The following is a 25,555-nucleotide window of genomic DNA, read 5'->3' on the forward strand; positions in this document are numbered from 1 at the left end:
GGGCTGGCTGAGGGTGGTGGGGACAGTGGTGGCAGCTGTGCCAAGGGCAGGGGTGGCCTTGGCAGGGCCAGGCTGTGCCCTGGGGCTGGGGGGGGGTGGGGAGGGCACTGGAAGGGTCACTCTGTGGAGGAGGAACCCCCTCCTCCTCCTCACTGGCTCCTGCCCCACAGCCCCACTGCAGTGCCCCCCAGTGCCTCAGTTTCCCCTGGCACGTGCCCAATTTTCCAGCCCCATCCAAGGAATTTGGCTCTCTGTGTGTACCTGTGAACATCCGTGCACTCTGGGGTAGATGTCACTCCTTTTAAACCCTCCCAACCCCAATTTTCCTGCCAGAGGGACTCAAGGTGCTGCCTTTGCACCCTCCTTTTGGCACATCCTTCTAAACACCACATTAATAATTAATAATCGATTAATAGCAGCAGCAGTTCATTAGCACACGTGCATTAATCATTTATTAGTTATTAATATGGAATTTGGTACCCTCTGGGAGGTGGTTGCACATTGTTTATGTGGAATTTGTAGGACTGATGGTGGGGATGGACTCAGGGGCTGCAAATCCCAGCAGAGCCCTGGAAAGGGGGAAAGGTCTGCTGGAATTCCAGGAGCTTCCCAGCTTGCAGCAGGTCTGGAGAGCTCAAAGGTGTGAATTCTGGTGCTCCTGCCCTTTCCAGCTCCTGCTCAGGCTTTGCCCATTGATTTTGCCTTTTCTTATCGAGGCACATGGGGAAGAAAAGGGGGACAAAAACCCAAATGAGCCACAGAAGTCCCTTTTTTTTTTTTTTTTTTTTTTTGTTTTTTTTTTTTGTTTTGCTCACAAATACACCTCACATGCTCGTTACATAGAAAACTGTGCCAGGTCTGCACTGCCCTTTGCTCCCACTGTGAGGGTCCATGCCCAACCCTCTCCCACCCCCCTCCCAAGGTTAAAAAACCCCCAGACACCAAACAGGACCCTGGTAGGACACGGCATGCACGGCTGGGGGGCAAGGGGCACCGGGCATGCGGGGCCATGGGGACAGCTGGAGCCACGGCAGGGATGGATGGATGGATGGATGGATGGATGATGGATGGATGATGGATGGATGGATGGATGGATGGATGGATGGATGGAGGGACGGATGGATGGATGATGGATGGATGGACGGACGGACGGATGGATGATGGATGGATGATGGATGGATGGATGGATGGATGATGGATGGATAATGGATGGATGGATGATGGATGGACGGACGGACGGACGGATGGATGGACGGACGGATGGATGGATGGACAGATGGATGGAGGATGGATGGATGGATGGATGATGGATGGATGGGTGGATGGATGGATGGATGGATGAGGGATGGATGGATGATAGATGGATGGATGGATGAGGGATGGATGGATGATGGATGGATGGGTGGATGGATGGATGGAGATGGATGGATGATGGATGGATAATGGATGGATGGATGATGGATAGATAATGGATGGATGGATGATGGATGGACGGACGGATGGACGGATGGATGGATGGATGGATGGATGGAGGATGGATGGATGATGGATGGATAATGGATGGATGGATGATGGATGGATAATGGATGGATGGATGATAGATGGACGGACGGACGGATGGATGGACGGACGGATGGATGGATGGATGGACGGATGGATGGATGGATGGATGGAGGATGGATGGATGATGGATGGATAATGGATGGATGGATGATGGACGGACGGATGGACGGATGGATGGATGGACGGATGGATGAAGGATGGATGGATGGATGATGGATGGATGGAGGGATGGATGGATGATGGATGGATGATGGATGGATGATGGATGGATGGATGATGGATGGATGGATGGAGGGATGGATGGATGAGGGATGGATGGATGATAGATGGATGATGGATGGATGGATGGAGGGATGGATGGATGGATGATGGATGGATGGATGGATGGATGGATGGATGGACGGATGATGGAGGATGGATGGATGGCACCCTGTGGCAGCAGAACAGGGTTGGGCGATGTTCTGAGCAGCCACTTGTGCCCCACAAAGCTCCCAACCCCTCGGATGCCCGGTGCCACTCCGGGATGCCCATCAGGGAATGGGCAGCTGCGCCTCCAGCTCCCAGCCTGACCATCACTGGCTGGAGAAGGGACATCCAGGTGGGGAATATCCCTGCAGGAATAGGGACAGAGATGGGACCTGCAGCAACCCCCAGGGTGCACATGGGAGGAGGAAGACGAGGAGGAAGCAATGAACTCCCTGGATTCTCTAGGTCACATCCAGGCTCTTCCATTCCAGCTTCATTCCTTCTCCCACAAACAAAAATCCACACCCTAAGGCAGAGCCAGTGCAAAGCCTGGGAAAGGGTGGGATGGGAAGGCAGGAACCACCCCTGTGGTAGCAGGAGCAGCCCCAGGGACATTGACCTGTGGTCCTCAGCGCTGGAGGGTGCAGGATCTGGGATGGAGGTGTCAGTCAGGACATTCTCCTGGACTGCTTCTTGCCAGCTTTTGTCTCCTCTTCTTTCCTGGGCCATAGGGCCTCCCTGCACAGGATGAGCCAGGTCCTGCTCTCCTTCAGATTTTGACTTTGCAACTCCAAGAAAACTAACCCAAAAGTGCCTTTTGAACCCGTAGGAATCCCAACCCCCCACTGGGTGGATGCAGAGACGGGGAGGGGGGGCTTGCATTGCCCTGGTCTTCCTGATTTTAACGATCTTGGCCTCATTTTGCCGTTTTTTCCCCTTTTTTTTCTTGCTGACACCTCCTCAGAGCCTGGCCCTGGAGGGTTATTATTGCTTGTGCAGAAGCCTCCCCAGGCACCCACATTGGCAGATGCTGGATCTTAAATCCACGGATGAAAAGCTCTCAAGGCACATTTGTGCCCGGGAGTGAGGGGAGTCTGTCTTTGCCAAGGGGTTGGGGGACACCCCAGCTTGGTACAACCTCCCCAGTCCCACATCACTCCGGAAGACATTTCTCTTGGAAATTCATTAAAAAAAAAAAAATCAGACCAAAACCCCCACCTACAACAAGAAAAGAACCACAAACAACTATCAGGGAAGTTTTCTGAAGAGTCCCTTACAAAAAAAGGGAAAGGATGGTGGGAAAACAGGAAGCATTTTTCTCCCAGGCCCAAACACTGCTGATCTTTTGGCTCAAGAAATGCATAGTTGGTAGCAAAAACCTCGCTACATCAGGAGCCCCTGGGACAGCCCCTGAGCCCTGAGGGCTCTCCACTGGGCCGAGACATCAGGGTCATCCCTCCCTGACCCTGAGGTCCCCATGCTTCTGACCCTGCTGGCCTGTGGCACCTCTGTCTCCAGCCATGTCCCAGCACAGCAAAGTTACTCTGCCAGCTCCGGGACACGGCCGGTGCTCCCACAGCCCTCCCAGCCCCGTCCTGCCGTGGCTGTGCCCTGGGCTGGGCTGCAGAAAATGGTTCTCCTGTGGGAGAGGCTCAGATCATCTTCATGTTGAACTTCCTGGCCCCTCCTTGGCCGGTGGTGGTGGTGGGACCGTCCACCTTGCGGAAGGAATATTCCACGGAGAAGTTGTTCTTGTGCTGCCCCCGGCCGCGGCTCCAGACGAAGAGCAGGAGGAAGCAGAAGAGCACCACGCCCAGGAAGGTGATGCAGCCCATGGCTGTGGAGACCAGAATGGTCTTGAGGTCCAAGGTGAACTTCAAGAAGACCTGGGTGTTGTTGTGGAAGGTGTCGTTGAAGTCGCTGAGGTGCCAAGTCCGGTTGGCGTGGTGGGTGCCATCGACTGGGTGCCCCTTGACCGTCAGCGTGGCGAAGTAGGTGTCGTTGCCACCGGCATTGCTGGCGATGCAGATGTAGGTGCCACTGTCCTGCACCTGGGCGAAGCGGATCTCCAGGGTGCCCCCAGGCAGCACCGTGGCCCGCCCTGTGCTGCGGGTGGTGATCATGCGGTGCTGGGGGGACACCCAGGCAATGGAGGGGTTGGGCTCCCCATCAGCTCGGCACAGGAAGGACACGGACTGCCCTTCTCGCGCCGTCACGTGCTGCAGCTTCCGATCCCGGATCTTGGGCTTCTGGCAGGTGAAGTACTCGAAGAGCACCGAGTCCGGGAAGTCGCGCAGGGCGTTGCCCTGGATTTCGGGTGGTGAGGAGCACATGGGCTGCTGCCCGTCAAAGTTGAGCGTCTTCCGCCGCTGCAGGATCCAGAGGAGCCGGCAGTCGCAGGCCAGGGGGTTCCTGTCTACCCGCAGCGTCTCCAGCGTGTTGACCGAGTGGAAGGTGCTCTCCTCCAGCGTGGACAGGAAGTTGCTGGAGAGGTTGAGCAGCCGGATCTGTCTCAGGCCAGAGAAAGCCTGCGGCTCCACAGACACCAGGAGAGCGCCCACGATGTGGAGCTCCTGGAGCCGGATGAGGTCTTTAAAGGAGCCTTTCAGCACAGTGCTAATGGGGTTGTAGGACAGGTTGAGGTACCGCAGGTACACCAAGTTCCTCAAGGCAGCGGCGGGCACGGCTGTGATATTGGTGTAGGTGATGGAGAGCGAGGTGAGGTTCAGGCCCTGGAAGCTGGTGGGGGAAACCTCCTCCAGCAGTGGCCAGTTGTCGATCTCCAGCTGCAGGAGATTGTAGAGCTTCTTGAAGTTCTGGTCCTCCAGCGCAGAGATGCTGAGGTGCCGGAGCCGCAGCACCTCCAGGTTCTGGAGGTAGGACAGCGACTCGGCCGAGATGGAAGTCAGGTTGCACTTCTCAATGGTCAGCTGCTCCAGGCCCAGCAGCCCCGAGAAGGCGCGCTGGGAGATGTACACCAGGTCGTTGTCACCCACCTCCAGGCTCTTCAGGTTGCGCAGGTCCTGGAACATGTAGTCCAGCAGGATGACCAACTTGTTCTCGCTGATGTCCAGCAGGGTCAGGTTGGTCAGCTTGGTGAAGACCCCCGGGGGGATGAGCTTGAGCTGGTTCCCTCGCAGCCGCAGGGTCTGCAGGTTGAACAGGTTGCTGAAGGCGCCGGGCTCCACATTGGAGATGATGTTCTCGCTGAAATCCAGCTCCTCCAGCAGCGGATATGGGGCGAGGTCCCCGGGGTTCAGGCAGCGGATGCGGTTCTTGTTGAGCTCCAGGACCCTTGTCTCGGTGGGGATGCCCTCGGGGATGGCGGTGAGGCGCTTGCGGTGGCACAGCACCGAGCGCAGCTGCGGGGCGCACTCGCAGCGCGCGGGGCAGGCGCCCGCCCGCAGAGACAGCAGGACCACGTGCAGGGCCAGCACCAGGAGCCACCATGTCATTGTGTGGGGCATGGTCTAGGGGCTCACTGCCGTTCTGCCATGCGCCTGCGACAGAGAGAGAGCGGAGTCAGTGGGGACAAGGTCCTACCCGGCCCCACAGATCACCTGTCTGGGAGCTGAGACTGGACACTGCTCCCCAAGCCTGTGGGCTTCATAAGACCCCAGTCCCTCCAGGAAACCCTCTGGATCCCTTTCACCTACCGTGCCACCTGGGGATCCTGCCCTGTGGAAAGCTGGGATAAACGAGCCTCACTCTCCATCGGAACAGGGAAACTGAGGCAGGGGGAGAGGTCTGTGAGAGGAGCCGGGGCTGCAGACCCACACCTGAGCCTCTGCTCCTGCTGGCTCAGCCCTCCCTGTGCCTCTGACAGTGCAGGCACGGGCGGAGGGGGTGGTGAGCACCCTGGGATAATGCACAGACACCCCAAGGGCAGGGCAGGAGCAAAGAGATGCTGGCAGATGCTTGCCAACTTGTGACACAGGTGGGATGCCCCATTCCCTCTGGTGACACAGGAGGGATGCCCATTCCCTCTGCACCTGGTGTGAGGTCTCATCCAGGGGCACAAATTATCCCCAGGCCCCCAGCTTGGAAGGGGTCCCGTAGGACAGGGGACGCTCGGTGCTGCCTGGTCCCCGTCCCTGTCCTGCCCTCTCAGAGTGCAGATTAGGGCGGCCCCGGGCACAATCTTTGCCGAGGAGGGATTAACCCCGCGGCGCTGTGCCCCGGCTGCCCTCCTTTCCAGGGATTAGCACTTTGCTGCTGCTTTCCCTTTTCTTTGCTTCCCCTTTCCCACTCCCTGTCCCCATCCGTGCCCCAAATCTGCCAGGCTGCCTGGAAACACCACTGCAAACTCCTCAGCCACCTTTCCTTAATGAAGCATGGTCATTAACCTAATTAAGTGGCAGAGTTGCTCGGCTGGGGAGCTGTGGGCTGTTTTTGAGCCTGGCAAGAGAATACTGGAGGTACCAAGGGCAGAGGCAGCCCCTCCAGCCACCCCTGGGGAGGTGAAGGGAGTGGGGCACTGACACCCCCAGCATGGGGGACTTTGTCCCATCGCTCACACAGCACTGGGACAAACTGGGGTGCAGTCCCCGAGGGGTGGTTCCAGCCCTTCTGACCTCCAAGGAGCCCAAGCTGTGGTTCCAGGGAGCCCCTCTCACACTCCCTTCTGTTCCTTGGTGCACCTCAGGGACCCCAAACCTGTCTGTGGGAGGCCAGCAGGATGTGGGGCGAGGTAAGAGGACGATGTGACATCTGTGGCTACTCAAGGCCATCGAGGTTGAGCAGTGCTCCACCTCAGTGCCACTGCAGATCCTCAGTGCCCAAACGGTCCCCAAAAGGCCCTTCTTGAGGTGGCTGCTGCTTGGCTTAGGGGGTGACAGAAGGAGAGCGATGGGGACCCCAGATCCCACAGAGAGGTGACACTAATGGAGCAGGGACAGCAGCCTGGCATCTCCTGCTCCTCACACCCACTGTGCTGATAAAGGACACCAAAGGCTGGTGTCACCCTCCCTCCTGTCCCCTTGGGCACAGCCTCAGGGGGCTGTTATTGACTCTGTGTGCTCAGGTCTCAGGGAAGGATGATATCTCCATGATAATTTCCTGTCCTGATCCTATTAACCCAGAGGAGCAATCTCTGGCATTAAACCCATTGCTCAAGTTCAATTTTGGAAGGACGGGAGATGATCTTCAAGGAGCGTTTGGACAGCGCTCTCAGGGATGCTCAGGGTGGGGTTGTTGGGGTGTCTGTGCAGGGACAGGGGTTGGACTCATGATCCCTGAGGGTCCCTTCCCCTCAGGATATCCCAGGGTTCTGTGACCGTTTACAGATGTGGGGATGTGGCACTGAGAGACAAATGGTGTCCTTGGCAGTGCTGGGCTTGGACTTGATGATCTTAGAGGGATTTCCAACCTCACCAATTCTATTCTGATTCTATGACACTTTTTTCTTTCATTCTGCGTGCTTGCCTTAATTTTGCCACATTTCCCTTTTTCTTCCAACGAATCAAACCAAGAGGGAAGTGTCACCATTTCACACAACCACAGGATTAACAGCTGGTGGATGCAGCTGCGGGACAGGGGAGTGGGACCACCAACCCACTGCTGCCCCTGCCCCTTTCTCCCCTCTCTCCAGCACTGCTCAGCTTCACTCCTTGCACCAAACCCCCTTTGGGGACTGGAGGTCCCCAAATGCCACCTGGACACTGGAGCTGCTTGGCAGCCTCTGCCTTCCAGGAGAGCCACTTTGTGAAGGCTCTGCCGGGCTGGTGGCCCCAGGAACCTGAGGTGGCTCTGGGGTGAGGTGGGGGCAGCTCCTCTTGGTCCCCCTGGTTCTGGAGGCCCCACTCTTGCTCTGTCCTGGGGCTGCATGGGAAGGATGCTCCCAAGCACGACCTGCAAACCCACAGGACAAAATCTTCCCCATTTATTGCGACACTTTTCCATCCTATTCAGTGTCCCTACACTAAATAAAGGTGCCCTGGAGCCCCTTTAATGGTGTCCCCATGCCCACCATCCCTCCCTGCCAGCCCCAGGGGGATCCAGCCTTTCCCCTCCCTGCCTGAGGCTCTGCCCCGTGTTCATTATGGATGAGCCTGGGGTAACCCAACTCCACTTCTGGTTCCTACTCTGGCCACCTGATCCTCTAAGCAAAGCTCCAGCCCCACTGGAGTTGTTTTTCCCTGGCAGATGGAGAGCGGGAGCCACAGCCCTGGGCTCACCTTCCCTCTCCAGAGCCAGAGCATCAGCCAGCCCTGCTGCCCCCCAGCCCTGGGCTCAGCTTCCCTGTCCATCAGCCAGCCCTGCTGCCCCCCAGCCCTGGGCTCAGCTTCCCTGTCCATCAGCCAGCCCTACTGCCCCCCAGCCCCAGCCGTGGGTGCTCCACTGACCCCACAACAAACCCCACAGCTGGATGAGCCAGACCCGAGCTCTGAAACAAGGCTGGCTCTGGCCCTCCGGGCTCTGTTGGCCCCAGGACATCCTGCAGAGGAGCTGCACAGCCCCTGTGTCCCCTGCAGGGACATGCGGTCCCTCTCCGTGCCGGGCAGAGCCAGGCGGAGCCGGGCTCTTTATTAATAGCTCATTACCGCGATTGTGCAGTGCTTTCTGGGCTCGCCCGGCCCCTGGGGAGCCCGGCAATTAAGATCCAGAGCAAGGCCCAGATAGAGGCTCTTCTCCTCATTTAATTTGTTTTTAAAAATAACAAGCTTTCTGCATGCAGGGCTGGGGACAGAGCCAACAAAGCCCGGGGCTGAGGGGCTGCGATGGGGGAAGTAGAGCAATTTTGGACAATTTGACAATTTTGTGAGCCCCTGGAGCCTTCCCTGTCTCATTCCCTACTTCTCCACCAAGATTTGTGACCACTGAGCTTGTTTTGTCCCAGCCACCAGCAGCACAGAGGAACTGCTGCTCTCCAGCCACCCTGGCTTGGGGCTCCCCAGGGAAGCTGTGGCTGCCCCTGGATCCCTGGCAGTGCCCAAGGCCAGGTTGGACAGGGCTTGGAGCAGCCTGGAACAGTGGAAGGGGTCCCTGCCCATGGCAGGAGGTGGAATGAGATGGTTTTTAAGGTCCCTTCCATCTCAAACCATTCTGGGATTCCATGGCTCCTGCAGGTGGGATTTTGCTCCCTCTCCGCCCTTCAAACAGCTCCTGCTCCTTGGGCACAAGCTTGGCCCTTGCAGCTCCTCAAAAAGCAACTGCTCCTCAGCTGCCATTATTTCTCCCTTTTTGTGAATAAAGACCAAAAAATCAGCCCAGGTTGCCATTTCCAGGTTCCCCTGCTCAGACATCACATGAGCACAAACACCTCAGAGCAAGGTCTTGTTTTATCCTTCCCTTGACGTACAGGATGCACAATGCTCCTGCTGAGCCCCTCTCGTTCCAGCACCCCATTGCTGCTGCTCCAGGCCCATGGTGGGGGCCAGAGGCAACCAGAGGATGCTGCTGCATCTTTCCAGGGATGCAGGGAACCCCAGGAGAGGATGGAGACCCCAAAGTAGAGAGGGAGCAAATGGAGCAGAAAGTGATGGTGGGATGCCCACCCTGAAAACATTCACAGGGGGGATAACCCCAGTGTTCTGTCACATGGGCATCAGGGAGCTGCCAGTGCCTTGTGCCAGTGTGTCCCAAACTTGGCATGAGACAGGAGAGGGCTCCTACAAACACCAGCAGCAGCCAAGTGCTGTTGAGAACACCCTGAGCGCTGCCCGCTCGCCACTGCCCAGCCCTCGCCGGCAGCCAGCCCTGCCTGGCAGCTGAGTGTCCCCACGCCATCCTTGCTCCCTGGCTGCTGTCCCCAACCTGGCTCCGTGTCAGGGAAGGCAATGCCAACCATGCTGGGCTGTGCCAGCATCCTACAGACACTGTCACCCTGCTCAGCCCCGGTGTGGGGTTGGGGTTGGATGGAGTGTCCAGGCACCCCTGCAGTGTTCCCCAGTTCACTGACAGCTTGCCAGGATTGCTGCTGGACTCTCCTTCAGGACAAGCTCCGTGTGCTTCCCTGTCCTGGAGTGTGAGCTGGATGAGATCTCGACTGCCAGGAACAGGATTTGGCTGGATCAAGCAGTCTCCATGGGCTCGAACCTCCCCGAGCTGCTGGCAGGGGCTCTGAGCAGAGGATGGGGCACTCGGGATGCTGATGCCAACAATTCCCTGGCTCCAAGCTCTGCCCATGGGGAAGGGAAAACTGCAGCCAGAGCTGCCCCAGGACAGAGCTCCTCCAGACCTGAAGAGGAGCCCAGGCCCCAGTCCTGTGCCAAAGCCCGTCCAGACGTCTGCTTCTTCTTCCCTGCTGGAAAACCCTGAGTCCTCAGTTACACCTTCCAAAAGCACCTTTCCATCTGTATGATTTTAGGCTGAAATGGCAAAAAATTAGTGTCCCAGGGGTCTGCTCCATGCTCAGCTTCACTGGTGACACCATCCACACTGATGGTGGCACCAGGGGCTGCTGGGGATCCCCAGGGGGTGCCTTGGCATCGTTCAGAGCTGGCAGAGCCCAGTTTGATGCCCAAATGTGAACTCAGGGAATCCAACTGTGTTTTTCCAGCTGTCGCCGCAGCTCACAGCAGAGCACACTTCCCAAGGGGCACTGAAATGAGGACCAAAGGTGACCTGTGCCACCCTCCAAAAACAAACCAAAAGCTCCTGCAGCTTTATTTTAGCCCTTGTCTCGAGTCTGCAAAGTCAGTGGGTTTGGAGCCACACTGAGCTTGGCAAAAGCCCAGAAAAGACAGGGGGGCATGGGGAGGATAGAGGTGATGGGGAGGAGCTTCAGGAGCATCCCTTGGACATTCTCTGGCTCTTGGCATGACACCAGCAGGCCTCTCCCTCTGCACAGGGCAGCGGAAACATCCTGGTTTATGCTGGGGTGTGGAGGGGATTAAATCAGAGCTGAGACAGAAACAAAGAGGCAGAAACTGGAGGATCAAAGGAGGCCAGGGATGTGCCCAAGCCTCAGCTCTGGTGATCAGGCAATTAGCAAACCAAGCATGAGAATAAATAATCCAGCTGAAACAGGGAGAGCAGGACAGAGCTGGAGGTAAGAAGGAAGGAAATCAATCACCAGAGCTAATGGAGAATTATCCAGGAGAAAGTTATTCCTAATCCCATCAGGGGCTGGCTCGGAAACAAATTCTCCTGGCTCTGCGGCTCTCAGCACGCTTTTCTGGGTCAGGGCTGGGCTGGGCAGGCAGGAGGGCAGGGCTGGAGGAGCAAAGGGAGAACCAGTGGCTGGGTGGGCACTGAGGGCACCCAACAGGGGCCCTACAGAGCATCTTCCCACCCCACAGGACCCGGCGAACACCTTGAGGGTCCTCAGGCCACCAGGTGGCCAAGTGGCCATCCCCAACAGCCCTGTGGTGGCTGTGCTCCTGATGTCACCCTCGTGTCCCTCTCAAAGCTGCTCAGGCAGAAGCAGATGTTGCTGGCAAGGCACGGGAATGGGGAGGGGAGCGTGGGAGGAGCTGTCTGTGCGGGAGCCAGGCGGTGGCTGGGTCACCACAGAACGTCCCCGGGTGTGACTTCAGGGACAGCTCGAGAACATGAAAAGCTTCCACAGAAGGGAGTTATTTTGGTGAGTGGCAGCTGCTGCCTCTCACGAGGCTCCTCCTGCTCAGCAGCCCCAGGTCTCGGGGCGGCCAAGCCAGCACTGGAGCAGCTCCCAGGGAGGCAGGATCTGCCCTTCCTTCCCAGCAAACCCGGTGTCTCCATGGTGTCTTCCCACCCCAGGATGCCATCCCAAGTCCCCAGCAGCTGTGGCCACAGGACTCTCCACTCCTCTCCCACGTGGGAACTCCCAGCCCTCGCAAACCCCAGAACCGAGGATTCCCTGATGAGCCACGGCACCAAGGAGACGACCCGAAAGAAGCCACCACTTATTTTTAGAGACAACCTTATGATTCCCGAGCACGTGGCCCAGGCAACACTGCACAGGCAGCCCCAGATTGGCCGCAATCTGCTTTTCTTCTTGACAGACATCATGTCTGAATCTCTATCTCCACAAGATGCTCCCAGGAGAGGAGACATTTAGACACGACCACAACGTACAACATTTCGGAAAGGTCACTGCCTGCACCAGGCTATGAGGAGCAGAAGCCACTCATCAGCAACAGGGGCTTTAGGGAGGTGTTTAATATTCCATGAGCATCTCTATTTCTCTACCAAAGTGGATAATTCTTCTAAAAGTAGGGGAGGGGGGCAGGGCAGGTGGGTGCTGGGCTCATTTCCACACAAGGTGGGTTGACTGAACCACCAGTCAGAGCTGAATCTCGACTGCTGCTGGGAAATGGTGGCTGAGAGTGAACCTGACCCGGATCTCAACAGCCTCAGAACCTGCTGGATCAGAGCAGAGGCTGAGCTTGACTCGCCCTCATCAGCTGCACCCCAGACCACCCAGTTGCCACTGAGCTGTTCCACTAATGCCACCAGGAACCCTGGAGCTGAACTCCATGCAGTGGCTGTGGTCCCAGCATGGACAGCAGGGGCTCATTTTTCGAGGGTTCAGGTGAGAACTTTTAATTTGCAGAAGCCCATGAACATCAGGGGCAGGATGAGGAGGGGCTGGGAGGCAGCTACAGGGTGACAGCCCACGTCCCATGGCACCAGGACTTCCTGGTGTTGTCCCATCCCAGTCTGTCACCAGGACCGGGTGCTGGCCACAGCCTCCATGGTGTCCTTGTCCCTGAGCACCTACCCAGCCAGCAGCAGGGTGACAGCCCAGGTCTAGGAGACTCCCACTGCAAACCCAGCTTTGTCCTCTACCACCAAAGCTGGGCTTTGCCAAGGTCCCCATCCAAGCCCAAAGGTGCCCATCCAAACCAACCTGTGACCAAGGCTTGCCCAGTCTCAGGCTTCTCCCCAGCCTGGGAGTGGGGACAAGGAACCCAAACCCCTGGCAACTGTCCTGGCACCTCAGCTGTAGGGTCCATGTGACATTTCTTGCTGCTGGAGGTACAAACCAGGAGCCCACAAGAGCCCCAGCAGCACAGATGTGACAGCCAGGCACAGCCACAGGCACAGAAAAGCAGGGCCACGCTCCTGGCAAGGGCTCCTGCCCCCACATGATAGAGTAAGGGCAAAATTTAGCAGCTTAGAATTGAAATCATAGGAATGATTTCTAAACTGTATCGGGGGTTGGTGGTGGCCAGAGCAGGCAGGTAGAAGGAACAGGCCTGGGCCTGCAGGACAGCCAGGCCTTGGGAGTGAATGATAGCCCCGTTACAGTGATTGTCCTAACCAAATCAAGCATGGTCTTCAGCAAATCAAGCATAGTCTTCAGTAGGTCAAGTGAAACTGCACCTGTGTGGGAATGGGAACTAGAATGGAACAATATAAGTTTAATAATTAATGTGGGGTTGGGGGAGAGTAGAAGGGGTTATAAGCTACCGATTCGGGTGTATCGTTGAAGCCCAGACCTGGGGTCTCACCCCCGGGCTTCCGCGCGCTTCAATAAAACACCTTCATATACGATCAATTCTGATTGTGTGTGGATCCTGACGCTAACACACAGAGACACAAATACAGAGCATTCAATGAGAGAGGGGAATTTGCTCCTTCCTCTGCAGCTGCCTCCCCCTCCTGCCTCCCTCCTGAGCTCATCTCTCACCTTCTGCACCGAAACACAGCCTGGGAGCAAACCGAGAGCGGCGAGGGCTGAAGCCACGTGGGAGGGGACAGAGGGAAAGTGCCAGAGCCTGGCCATGCAGGACATCCCCAGGCACAGCAGCGGGGCCGTGGTGGGGACACCTCTGGGGGTGTCCCCTCCTGCTGGGGGGGGACACATCACCCACAGGGGCTCTGAGCAGCAGGGAGGGCGTGAGACCTTGTCACAGGAAGGGATCCTGTGCCTTCGCTGCTCCAACCAGCAGCTCGGTAACAAAGGAGGTGCTGGGGCAGGAGGATGAATAAGGGAACAGGAAAGCAGAGGCTGTAATTAGGCACCTTTCAGAGCGCTGATGGATGACGCTGCTCGGGGGCGTGCAGAGCGCCGGGATGCTGACGTGCAGCCGCCCCCCAGTGCCAGCACTGGTCCCAGTCTGGCCAGCAGCGCCCAGCAGAGCCCTGCCCTGCTGCTGGACAGTGATTTCCCGGTGATTTCAGTGCCAGCTGCCTCCCACGGGCTTTGCCCCAGCACACGACCTCATTTGTCCAGCTTGTTCATTAAGCTCAGCACTTCAGTAACGCTGGCCCCCTTGGGGTGCTGGCACATAAATCACACCCTGATCGCTGTCACTGGCTGCCAGTGCTGGACCTTTGATGGCAAAATCTCCTCCTAATCCCCCACCTGAGCTGTGGTGACACCAGTCAGGGCAGTCCCAGCCACCCCTCCGAGCTCCTGGATAAAACAATGGCTCTTTGCATCCTTGACCCACAGGGAAGACCTTGCTCCTGAGGGCTCAGGCCCATGGGAGCCTTCATCCATGGCAGGGGTGCCCAGCAAGGCCAGCTACCCTCTGGAGAGGGAGCCCAGAGTCCTGGCTGCTCCCAGCCAATCTCTGCACCTCGGCAGGGTGATCCATCATTCCAGAGGCTTTAATCCGACCGGACTGCTGGACATGTGGGCAGAGGAGCAGACTGACAGGCCAGACTGATGGACAGCTGCCTGCTCCGAGGCCAGCAGGGAGAGGCAGCTGTGGCTGGAAAACAGCCCGGTCCCAGCAGGACTGCTCAGCTCTGCAGAACCCAGCTCGGAGCTCTGCGGGGGCAGGGGGAAGGGGGCAGAGGTGGAGCCCCCAGTCTGATGGAAACCCTGCTGGGAGTGGGAATTCCAGCCAGGAGCAGCACGGAGTGACAGCTTTCCCTCCCCATCCCAGCTCTGCTCAGCATCAGTCCCAGGCTGAGAGCATTTTTTAAGACCTGTCTACAGCTGCTGCTTCATTGGAGATTTTATTGCCATCCCAATTATGATCATGGGAGCAGCGAGAGAAAAATGCCATTACAGGGGTGAAACGGCTCCTGACATCCCAATCCATCCCTGTCGCGCCAGGCGGGAGCGGTACCAACCCCCTGAAATAATTCCAGAGATAGGAGGGGGACAGGGGGATTCACCCCAGATCCCTCCTGGCCTCGCTGCCCAGATTCCAGAGGGGCCCAGCAGAGCCCGAGGGGGTCCAGCTGTGCCATCCCCAAACCCCTCCCGGGCTGGAGGATGCGGCAGTGGTGACATTTGGAGCGAGACACGCTGGCGTCAGTCCCCAGATCTATGGCTGCAGGGCATCAGATGGGGCTGGAGCACCAGGAGAGCAGCTCCTTTCCCAAGTGCAGCCCCAAGAGGATCCCGAAAGCCAGAAATCTCCATGGGGGAAGGGAAAGGGGATGGTGGGGCCGTGTGGCTTTACTCCCTGTCTGGCATCTGGACAGCAGAGCAGGGGCAAAGCCTCCAGAGCTCCTCTCTGAGCTGATGATCTCCCACATCCCAGGAAATCCATCCAAACCCCAAACCACAGCTGCACATGGACCCTGGCATGGCCAAGGCTGAGGGCCCAACAGTGTCCAAGGCTGGGGTCCCACTGCTGCCTGCTATGACATTCACATCCTCTGGACAGAGAGACACGATTCTGGCTCTCAGAAGAAGCACAGAGAAAAGAGAAAACAATCTTTATCTCTGCTCCTTTGTTTTCCCCATGTGGAATCTCCCCATGTGGAGATTGTTTACCTGCAGTGGTGGCTGGGTTGGATCCTGGTGAAGGTTGTTTGGGGTCAGTGACCAGTGGGATCCAGCTGTGGCTCGGGCTCTCAGCAGAGTCACGAGTTTGAGTTAGTTAGGCAGGTAAGTAAGAAGTAAGTATGTAGAATAAGATAGTATCTCTTTAAATGGTATATTAATGTCATATAGTATAGTTTTAATAAACCTATCCTTCAGCCTTCTGATCTGAAGCCAGACATCAGCATTTCTTCCCTGAGCTGGGGTTCGCTGCATTTTTTTACTATAGCCTGCCACCAACCCTGAGCAAGTACCTGAGCTCAGCAGCCCAGAGCTTCACAGCACAGCTCTGCCTGAGTTACTTCTGGCTCGTTCTGGGGTGGTGACAACAGGCTGGAGATCTCCCAGCTGCTCCACGGGACCAACGTCCGGCCGAGTGCTCCTGCTGCACGGGGAGGTGGGGACAAGGAGGGGGCTAATGCCACCAAGCAGGGCTGGTCACAAGGTAAAAATGAGCTGGATTTGAGCGTCCCAGTGCACAACCCCCAATCCCACTGGAGCCCAGAGAGCCCTCACCGTTCTGCAGGTCCAGGGCTGCTCCGACATTGGGATCTGCTGAGGCATGGGAGCCTGGGAATGTTCAAATGGTGACGTGTCCAGCACAGCCAGCCTCGGCTCCTCTGCACAGAAAGCACAAGGAGAGCACTGTCAGTCACCTTCCCCCAGTGTCTGCCACAGAAATCCCAAATAAACTCCTCAAAGTCCAGCGATGCACTTCCCAGAGAGAGGGAGCATCCTCAGTGCTGCTCCAGCCAGATGTGTGACCTGACCATTGCAGCTTGACTGGTTTTATCTATAAATACAGAAACATTATACATTATATAATATTTTTATATTTATATATAAAAATATATTTATATAGAAATATATATAATATAATATAATATAATATATATAATATATTTATATATTTATATATTTATATTAATATACACTATTTATATTCAAACATTAGATATTTATAATACTTTATAACACATATTATATTCAATACAATATATAATAGATATAATATACTAAATATTATATAATACAGAGTATATTATATATCATATTATTATAATATAACAATATTATATATTATAATTATATATTATATATATTTAATATAATACAGTATTTTATAATATATATATTAATATGCAAATATTATATATTTATATGTTATATAAATATAAAATTATATCACACTTTATGCCCTGAAGGATCTTCTCCCCACCAGGAGAGCGCCCGAGCCCAGCCCTGCCGTGGGTAGCTCTGGGTGGAGAAGGGAAGACACGGCACTGCCCTTGGGGAATCACGTGCAGGGACTGCAGGGGGGCACTGAACCCAGGAGGCCTCGAATGTGGGCAGATTTCATTTAAGTGTGGAAGCAGAAGTGCCACTGGTCGGACCCCCAGCCCCGTGTCCTCCCCCTGGGCATTTTGGGGGCACTTGGGGGGTCGGGAGATGCTCCCAGCACTGGTGCAGCAGATGCTGAACAAATGATTTGCTGTGGTTTTACCGAATTGCTTTGAGCTCTCTGGATCAAGTTTAATTTGCCTGTTGCAAAGAAAAGAGGGAATTTAAATAGCTCCTTTTGTGTGGAAATCCTGCTTAACAGCCCTCAAATGTCCCCGGCTCGGTCTGGAGCACACCCACGCAGAGACGCTGCTGCTGCGGCTCAGCAGTTGCTCTGTGCCTGCTCCAGACCTCACTCAGGTCTGGAAGGTGTGGTTTGGGTGGGCAGCAGCAGCAAGCAGAGGGGTTAACTCCTGCTGGGAGAGGCTTGGGGAGCCTTAGGCAAAGGAGGTTTCCACGGCACGGATTTGCCGGGGAACGGCAGAGGAACGAGGAGCCGGCTCTGCAGCAGCAGCCGGCCCTGGGGGCACAGGGATCACACCCCTGGCACATCCCGGAGCCAAGAATGCCGGGGAGATGGAGCTGTCCATCCCACTGTGCTCCTGAGAAACCCAGTGGTATCCACATGCTGCTGGGGTTGGCTAAATCCTCCCTTTTGGGGTTCCCGGAGAACTGTCAGTGCCCAGCTTCTGGAAAAGCTAAAATTCCTCTAGGAAAGCAGCACTACCCCAAAGTCAGAGCGATTGCCTTCAAACCTGCAGGTTTGGGCTCAGCCATGCAGGGACAGTGCTGAGGGCTCCACACTCCTGGTCACCCCCAGGCCCCTGGGGGCTGTGAGGCTGCAGGACTTCCACCAGTGCCTGGCAATCCCAGCTCATTCCCTGCTCCACAACATCTTCCCTTCCTGCTCTGCCTGAGGGACCCAGACTTCTCCCTGCAACGGCAGGAACCCACAGTCCCAGCTCCCAGAAGGTCCCAGTGTCAGTGGGATACACTGAGTCCTTCACCCCATCCAGTCCCTGGGTCACAGGGATGCAAATCCTATGTGGGATACACGGAACTCAGTCAGGGACGCTCCCCAGTAAAGGAACAGCCCTAAACCCCCCACAGCAACCGAAATCCCCTGCCCTGGGCGTGCCAGAGCTTCCTGCTGGAGCCAGGGGATGCACCAGCCCCTCCAGGAGGTAGGGCTTGGACAACAGGGACAGCTCAGGGCTGGCAGCAGGATGGATGTAAAAAACCCAGGATCCCAGCAGGATGGAAAAGCCCAGGAACCCAGCAGGATGGACAAGCCCAGGAACCCAGCAGGATGGAAAAGCCCAGGAACCCAGCAGGATGGACAAGCCTGGGACCCCAGCAGGATGGAAAAGCCCGGGATCCCAGCAGGATGGAAAAGCCCGGGATCACAGCAGGATGGAAAAGCCCGGGATCCCAGCAGGATGGACAAGCCTGGGACCCCAGCAGGATGGACAAGCCCAGGAACCCAGCAGGATGGACAAGCCCGGGATCCCAGCAGGATGGACAAGCCCGGGATCCCAGCAGGATGGAAAAGCCCGGGATCCCAGCAGGATGGACAAGCCCAGGATCCCAGCAGGATTGACAAGCCCAGGAACCCAGCAGGATGGACAAGCCCGGGATCCCAGCAGGATGGAAAAGCCCGGGATCCCAGCAGGATGGAAAAGCCCGGGATCCCAGCAGGATGGAAAAGCCCAGGAACCCAGCAGGATGGACAAGCCCAGGAACCCAGCAGGATGGACAAGCCCGGGATCCCAGCAGGATGGAAAAGCCCGGGATCCCAGCAGGATGGAAAAGCCCGGGATCACAGCAGGATGGAAAAGCCCGGGATCCCAGCAGGATGGAAAAGCCCGGGATCCCAGCAGGATGGACAAGCCCGGGATCCCAGCAGGATGGACAAGCCCGGGATCACAGCAGGATGGAAAAGCCTGGGATCCCAGCAGGATGGAAAAGCCCGGGATCACAGCAGGATCCCATCTCCTCAGGAATGTGCCCTGCAGCACAGGGAGCTGGAGGACAGACTGTGGGAGTAACTCTGACCCAGCACCTGAAATACCAGCAAGAATGACCCAAACCAAGCTCTGAGATGCAGAAACAACCCAGAAATGTCTGAACCCGCCCTCAGCACCTGTAGGGGGGAGCTTGTGGCACCTCCAGCAACTACAGCTGGTGCAATTCCACAAGGGGGATGCAGTTATTTGTGCTTTGAGGGACTGGGGCTCCAGGGGCTGATGCCCACAGATCTGCTGTGGATCCCTGGGGCTGCTCCAGTCCTGGGAGATGGGATAACTGGGAGGGAAGTGGGTTTGGTTCTCTTGCAGCACCATGTGTGGGACTCACACACTGAAATATTCCAGCAAGGATGGAGGAGGCTCCCCTTGGAACCAGCACCACCCCAGGGTAAATCCCAACCACAACAGCTCAGCTGCTGCTCACCATGGCCAGGCTCCAGCTCTGGGGATGGAGAAGGTAAAATTTCAATCCACTTCCAGCAGGCTGGACACAGCCACGTATTTACTGCAGTCCTGTAAACTGAAGTCAGCCCAAATGTGCTCAGCTCCTGCCCCGAGCAGCCTCTCCTGCCCTCCCTGAGAGGTTTCATTCCCAGCCCGGCCTGAGCATGGGGAACATGGAATTTAAGCTCACTTAGAGACCACCTGAGCTTGGCTTGTCAGGTGGGTCCTTCATTCCCAGCCCTGGGAATGAGCTGATGGTCTTGGCATTTGTTTTTGGCAGCTCCCAGGTCACTTAGCAACCTCTGTCTCAGGTTACCTCCGGGGGTTTTGTCTACAAATACATTTTAATCCTTGTGAAATGGGACCCACCAGCACGTGGGTGAAGTGCCTAAAGCCTCCTTCGGTCCCATGGTGACACCAGCACAGCTCCCTGGCCCTCTGTATGTTTGTGCCACCAGGGATGGTGTCACCTTCTGCTCCTGTGCTTTGTGTTTTTTTACTCAAAACATGGATTTAAACTCTTTTCTGGGCTACTCAGTGGAGGAGCCAGGACAGGATTCCCCTCTCCCTGGGTATCACATGGGACCTGCTTCTCCATCAATGAGCTTCCAGTTCTGCACAGGGGATCCCCTTGAAAAAAGAAATTCAGCAGCAAATCCCAAAGCCAAACAGGACCCAGATGTCCTGGAAATCAGCAGACATCCAGAAAACCAGACCAAGGTGCCCATGTTGAGTTCTTTCAAGGCAGGAACATCCCTTGGGATGTGCACAGCAACTGTCCCATGCATCACAGCAAATCTGGCTCATCTCAGACCGATGCAGAAAGAGACCTGGGGGTCCTGGTCAGTGGCAAGTTGGATCTGAGTCACCGCTGTGTCCTGGCAGCCCAAAGGGCCACCCTGTCCTGGGGGCACCAGGCCCAGGGAGGGATTGTCCCACTCTGCTCTGCACTGGGGCAGCCTCACCTCCAGTGCTGGGGGCACTTTGGGCACCACAAGGTCAGAAGGATCCAAAGCTGTTGGAGAGTGTCCCAAGGAGGGACACGGAGCTGGGGAAGGGTCTGAGGAGCGGCTGAGGGCACTTGGCTCGTTCAGCTGCAGCACAGGAGACTGAGGGGAGGCTCCTCGGGGGCTGCAGCTCCTCCCGAGGGGAGGCAGAGGGGCAGGGGCTGAGCTCTGCTCTGGGACAGGGACAGGAGCCCAGGAAGGGCTGGAGCTGGGCCAGGGCTTGGCATGGAGCTCAGGGAAAGGTTCTTCCCCCCGAGGGTGCTGGCACTGCCCAGGCTCCCCAGGGAATGGTCCCGGCCCCAAGGCTGCCAGAGCTGCAGGAGCGTTTGGACAGCGCTGCCAGGGATGCTCAGGGTGGGGTTGCTGGGGTGTCTGGGCTGGGACAGGGCTGGGCTGATGATCCCTGAGGGTCCAGCTCAGGAAATTCTAGGATTTGATCGTTCCATGGACCCCAGGACACCTGATAGTGCCCCAGATCTGGTCAGTGTCACACAGCCCTGGTATCCAGGAGCATTAAGCCAGAGACTTCTGCTCATTAGTGTAATTAATGTCAGATTTCCCAGCCAGCTGAGCTTCCAGCTGACCTTTAGTTATTGAAATATCAACAATAAAAATGACACATTACCATGGGGAGGTGTCACAGGCTGCTCATTTGAAATTCTCTCTCATTGACAGGCCCCCAAAGAGTTTATTTCTGCAAAAGTAAATAGGAAAATTTGGAAAATGCTCAAGGAAGGAGGAAGAATTCAGCTCCACAGCAGCACAATAGGGACACAGCATCTCCCAGCTTTGGGGGCACAGCCAGAAATTACCTCAGGGAGAGAAATGGAGGGAGAAATGAGGCAGAGCTGTTAAAAATGAAACAGAGGGAAAAAATATCTGTTTCTTAGGAGTCTTGGGAAAGTCACTGAGGTGGAGACAGCTGAGCCAGGACTGAGGCAGCAGGGACAGGTCCCCAGGCCATGGAGTGATCCCTGTACGAGGACAGCTCTGCCCAGCACGAACTCAGGGGCAGCAGCAGCCTGAGCCAGAGAGAACCTCAGGGCATGGAAAGAAACCCCAAAAACCCGGCAGCATTGTCTGATGCTGGATGAGCCTGACCCAACAGATCACAGCCTCATTTGTCACTGCAACAGCAGCAACCTGGACCTGGATTTCCAGAGGTTTCCAAATGTTGGTGCAGGCTGATCAAGGCAGGGGAAGGCAGCGGTGCCAAATTGCTTTGCCACAAGGCTGGTGCTTGATGTAAAAGTGACCCTGAAGGTAAGAGGTAAGACCCTGAAATTTGTTTTCCCTCAGGAAATGATACCTCAGGTTTGAGCTTTTCTATTTTTCACATTCTGAGCTGCTTTGGTGTGTGGGTCTGGGCTTCATATCAGGGGATGGTGAGCTCTCTGCACAGAGCAGGGAGACAAAACAATTCCTTCTCCAGCTGGGGACCAAGGACAAATGATCCAAATCTCAGGCCCAAGAGCACAAACAACGTGGAATTAAGAGAGAGAAAAACAAGCAGGATGGGACTGCATGGGCTGGAGCTGGAATTGGACGATGAACTCCAATGTGCAAATGGAGCAGAATTTATAAAAGTGAGAGCCCCTGTAAGCAGTTGTGCACTTTGTGACCATTTTGGTTCATCTTGGGCGCAGCCCTGGCTGGGCTGGAGGTCCAACCCCACAATAACTCCTGGAATGACTTCCAGAGCACTGGGCATGGCTGGGAGGGATGTTGGCATCACCCACTGCACTTCCCTGGGAGCAGCCCAAGGCTCCTTCTCCTCATCAGGCCCAGGAATAAGGATTAATGAAGGCAGGGTTATTTTTCCCCACTCCATTAGTCACACTTGGTTAATATTCCTGCTTAAGGAAAAAGGTCACAGTTTCTCTCTCATTTATATCACTCCACCTTCCATTTGCAATTGCAGCGTTCTGCTCCTTTTCCATCCCCAATTAGTATTCCATTACAGGGGCCCTGCCCCAGCCCCCCACCAGGCACAAGTCCTGGGCCACACTGCCTCTGCTGGGTCTCCCTGTGGAAAACTGACCCAAGAACAGCCCTTTTTTCCTCTGGCAGCACAGAGGGAACCAGATGGACGTTCTTTCAAATGAGATTTAAATGGAAAAACACAAAATAGCTCTTTGTGCCAATATTGAAGGGTTGGTGTCCAGCTGTCCTGAGCACAGGGAAGGTCAGCCCGGGTGACCCTCTGGAAAAAGAGGCCAAAAGCATCAAACACCCTCATGGTTTGCTCCTCTGGCTGCACCACTGAGAAGGGGTTGGAAATGATTCCTTGAACTCTTCTGTTGCCTTGTGAAGGCTGCTCTAGAACAGGGACTGGACAGAGCTGAAGAATAAAGTAGGGATTTATTAAAAGGCCTCAATGGATCCACCTTGGGCAGCACAAGAGCCCAGCCAGGGCTGCACCCAAGATGAACCAAAATGGTCACAAAATGCACACCTGCTCACGGGGGCTCTCACTTTTAGAAGTTCTGCTCCATTGGCACATTGGAGTTCATCGTCCAATTCCAGCTCCAGCCCATGCAGTCCCATCCTGCTTGTCTTTCTCTCTTCATTCCACGTTGTTTGTGCTCTTGGGCCTGAGATTTGGATCATTTGTCCTTGGTCCTAGCTGGAGAAGGAATTGTTTTGTCTCCCTGCTCTGTGCAGAGAGCTCACCATCCCCTGATATGAAGCCCAGACCCACACACCAAAGCAGCTCAGAATCTGAAAATTAGAAAAGCTCAAACCTGAGGTATCATTTCCTGAGGGAAAACAAATCCTCTCACCTAAGGTGAGGTGTTCCACCATGGAGTGTGGCTGAGGGAGTTCAGATACTCAGGGAGAGCCCCTTTAGCTCCCCTGCCCTGTAAACCCCTGCTGCTGCTGCCCTGCGAGGAGCACCGTGAGGACCATGCTCAGGAAGCTTCAGAAGATGGAAAAGAGCCTTCCCAAAGCTGCCTGAATCCCCTTTAGTCCATGCTCCATCCCCACTGGTGGCACCTGGCGCAGCAGCTCCGTGTCACAGCCATTGCTGCGGGTGCTCAGGGGAGCTGATCCCACAGAGCAGCCATCAACATCCTGCTGGCTACTTCACTCTACAGACAAACCCCCTCATCCTCCTGGACTGAAACAGCAGCCAAATTGAGAGGAAAAGCAGTCAAGGCCTTGGTGGAGCTTTCTGGAGATGCCAAGGATGGGAATTGAGTCGGAGATCAGGCGCACCCCCCACTGCAGGTCGCTGCTCCTTCTTCCCTCTCGTGCCTGCTGGGATTTGCTGGGCGAAACAGCCACAATGTCCCACACTCCCAGCCCTGAAACCATCAGGGGCTTCACTGTAGGGACACAGTTTGGGGTAATTGGGATGGGCTGTGGCTGAGCCTCATCCCCAGTGGGTGCAGCTGTGAGAAGCAGGTGAGCAGCACTGACAGCAATGAGCCATGGCGTGCCCAGGTGTGCTGATCACAAAGGGACCAGAGGGCACACAGGTGCAATGCATGAACATGAGGGGGATAAAAGGCTGGGCTAAAGAACAAGCAGGGCAGATGCTTGCAGCCCCCTGAAGTGATGTGATTTTGTTCTGTGTGGCTTGAAACTTTCTGAAATTGTTGGATGATCCTCTGTGTATCGTGGCTGTCTCAACTGCGACACGTGCCATGACACTTCACCACCTCCCTGGCAGAAGCAGGACTGTACCCAGCACCCAAACTCCCCCCAGTTCCCACTCAGCTCTCTGGGAACATCAGGGTCCTGTGCCGTGACAGGGACAGCGCTTGGGCTCAAAAACGCCCAGGGAGGGACAATATTTGGTTTAAATTTTTCCTCAACTCCTTTCCCACTGAACATTTTCTCTTTTCCAAGAACTTCCTTTATTTCTCTGTGTCTCCCTCTAGCAACAGTATCTGGGAGAAACAATGAATTTTTAATAGGAGGGGGTGGTGGGAAGAGGCAGACCCTGAGGCAAGAAGAGAAAACATTGATCTGTTAAATCACCCCCATCAGCAGGAAACCACATTTAAGGGAGAGGGAGCCACGTGAAGACCACACAGCAGGGCCGTGGTCCCCCTTTTCTCTGAACCCAGTGGATGTAGTACAAGTCCCAGGCAGGGTGAATCCTGCTCAGAGGAGCTCTCCCAGCCACTCCACACACCCCTGGCCATGGCTGATGTGGGGCTGGGGGTGCAGGACCCCCAAGCAGCCCCTTGCACAGGGAGGAGAACCAGGGTTTTTCCTCAGCAGCACCTTCCCTGGGAGGGTGGGGAGGCCCTGGCACAGGGTGCCCAGAGCAGGTGTGGCTGCCCTTGGATCCCTGGCAGTGTCCCAGACCAGGCTGGATGGGGCTTGGAGCAGCCTAGGTTGGTGGAAGGTGTCCCTGCCCATGGCTGGATGAGCATTAAGGTCCCTCCCAACCCAAATCATTGGGGATTCCACGATCCCAAAGGTGAGGTGTGCCCACCTCCTGCTCCCCACTCTGCTCTGCAGGGCCAAGGCTCATCCCCACAGAGCTGAGGATGCCCAGCTCCCCTCCCTCAGTGCCTGGTCCTGGCTCCCCACCACAGCCTGAGCCTAAATATAGTCCCTGGTTCTCTTTTCTTGTAGACACAACCGGTGCTCTGAGTCAAAGTCCTTTCCCATGAACTCACTGTTGCTTAATAAAGCACAAACCCTCGGAGACCTTGATGCTGAGATCTGTCATTTTAATTCCCAGTAACACTTGTTCCTCTCCACTCCAGTATGTGGCCGCTGCTATTTTGGTTGGCACATCGGGAGCTGAACAAGGAGCCCCGGCGCTCCAGATCTGAGCTGGGCAGAGCTGGGACAGCTTTGAAAACCAAACCCTCTGATGGATGGGGCTGCAAGCTGCAGCCGAGCTCGTGGTGGCATGAAAAATTCAGGGGGAGGAAGGCAGGGAAGCAAGGGAAGAGCTGGGCTGAGGCAGAGGAAGGAGGAGGGCGCACTCGGAGAGACGGATCCTGCCTCTGCTCCCGGCATGCCCCGGCCTTGGGGTGCCCATGTGGATGCCAAGGCACCACAGCAGCCTGGGGATCACAGCCCAGACCCTCTGTGCTTTGTTTTTAACCCATCCCTGGTAAAGTTGTTTCTGTTTGCCCAAATTCTCCATCCCAATCTCTGCTGTTTGGTTTTTCTGGGGTGAATTTGGTGCTGTCCTCAGCTTGCCCATTTTACATGAAGAAGAGGGAATGGCAGCCCCTGCCCATGCCTGGGCCATTTCCCCACTTTGCCCCCCCTGTCCTGCCCAGCCTCAGCCCCTACCTCTG

At 55.9% G+C, this 25,555-nt stretch overlaps 1 protein-coding gene across 4 annotated transcripts in view; it reads right to left on the reverse strand.

Moving 5' to 3' along the window:
• Positions 1–1,911: 1,911 nt before the first annotated feature.
• LINGO3 (leucine rich repeat and Ig domain containing 3) overlaps positions 1,912–25,555 on the reverse strand; it is a 30,079-nt gene continuing 6,435 nt past the window's right edge. For 2 of the 4 annotated variants that reach the window (XM_068173688.1, XM_068173690.1), the window contains exons 2-4: positions 20,908–20,976; positions 15,980–16,083; positions 1,912–5,309 (exon numbers count right to left, since the gene is read on the reverse strand). In XM_068173688.1, the coding sequence (XP_068029789.1) occupies positions 3,462–5,276 (1,815 nt within the window). In that variant the 5' untranslated portion in view covers positions 5,277–5,309; positions 15,980–16,083; positions 20,908–20,976 and the 3' untranslated portion in view covers positions 1,912–3,461. The remainder of the gene's footprint in view (positions 5,310–15,979; positions 16,084–20,907; positions 20,977–25,555) is intronic. The other 2 variants (XM_068173686.1, XM_068173687.1) reach the window with 1 other exon arrangement.

The sequence above is a fragment of the Anomalospiza imberbis genome, chromosome 27, assembly GCF_031753505.1.
Source record: "Anomalospiza imberbis isolate Cuckoo-Finch-1a 21T00152 chromosome 27, ASM3175350v1, whole genome shotgun sequence".
Classification (NCBI taxonomy): Eukaryota; Metazoa; Chordata; class Aves; order Passeriformes; family Viduidae; genus Anomalospiza; species Anomalospiza imberbis.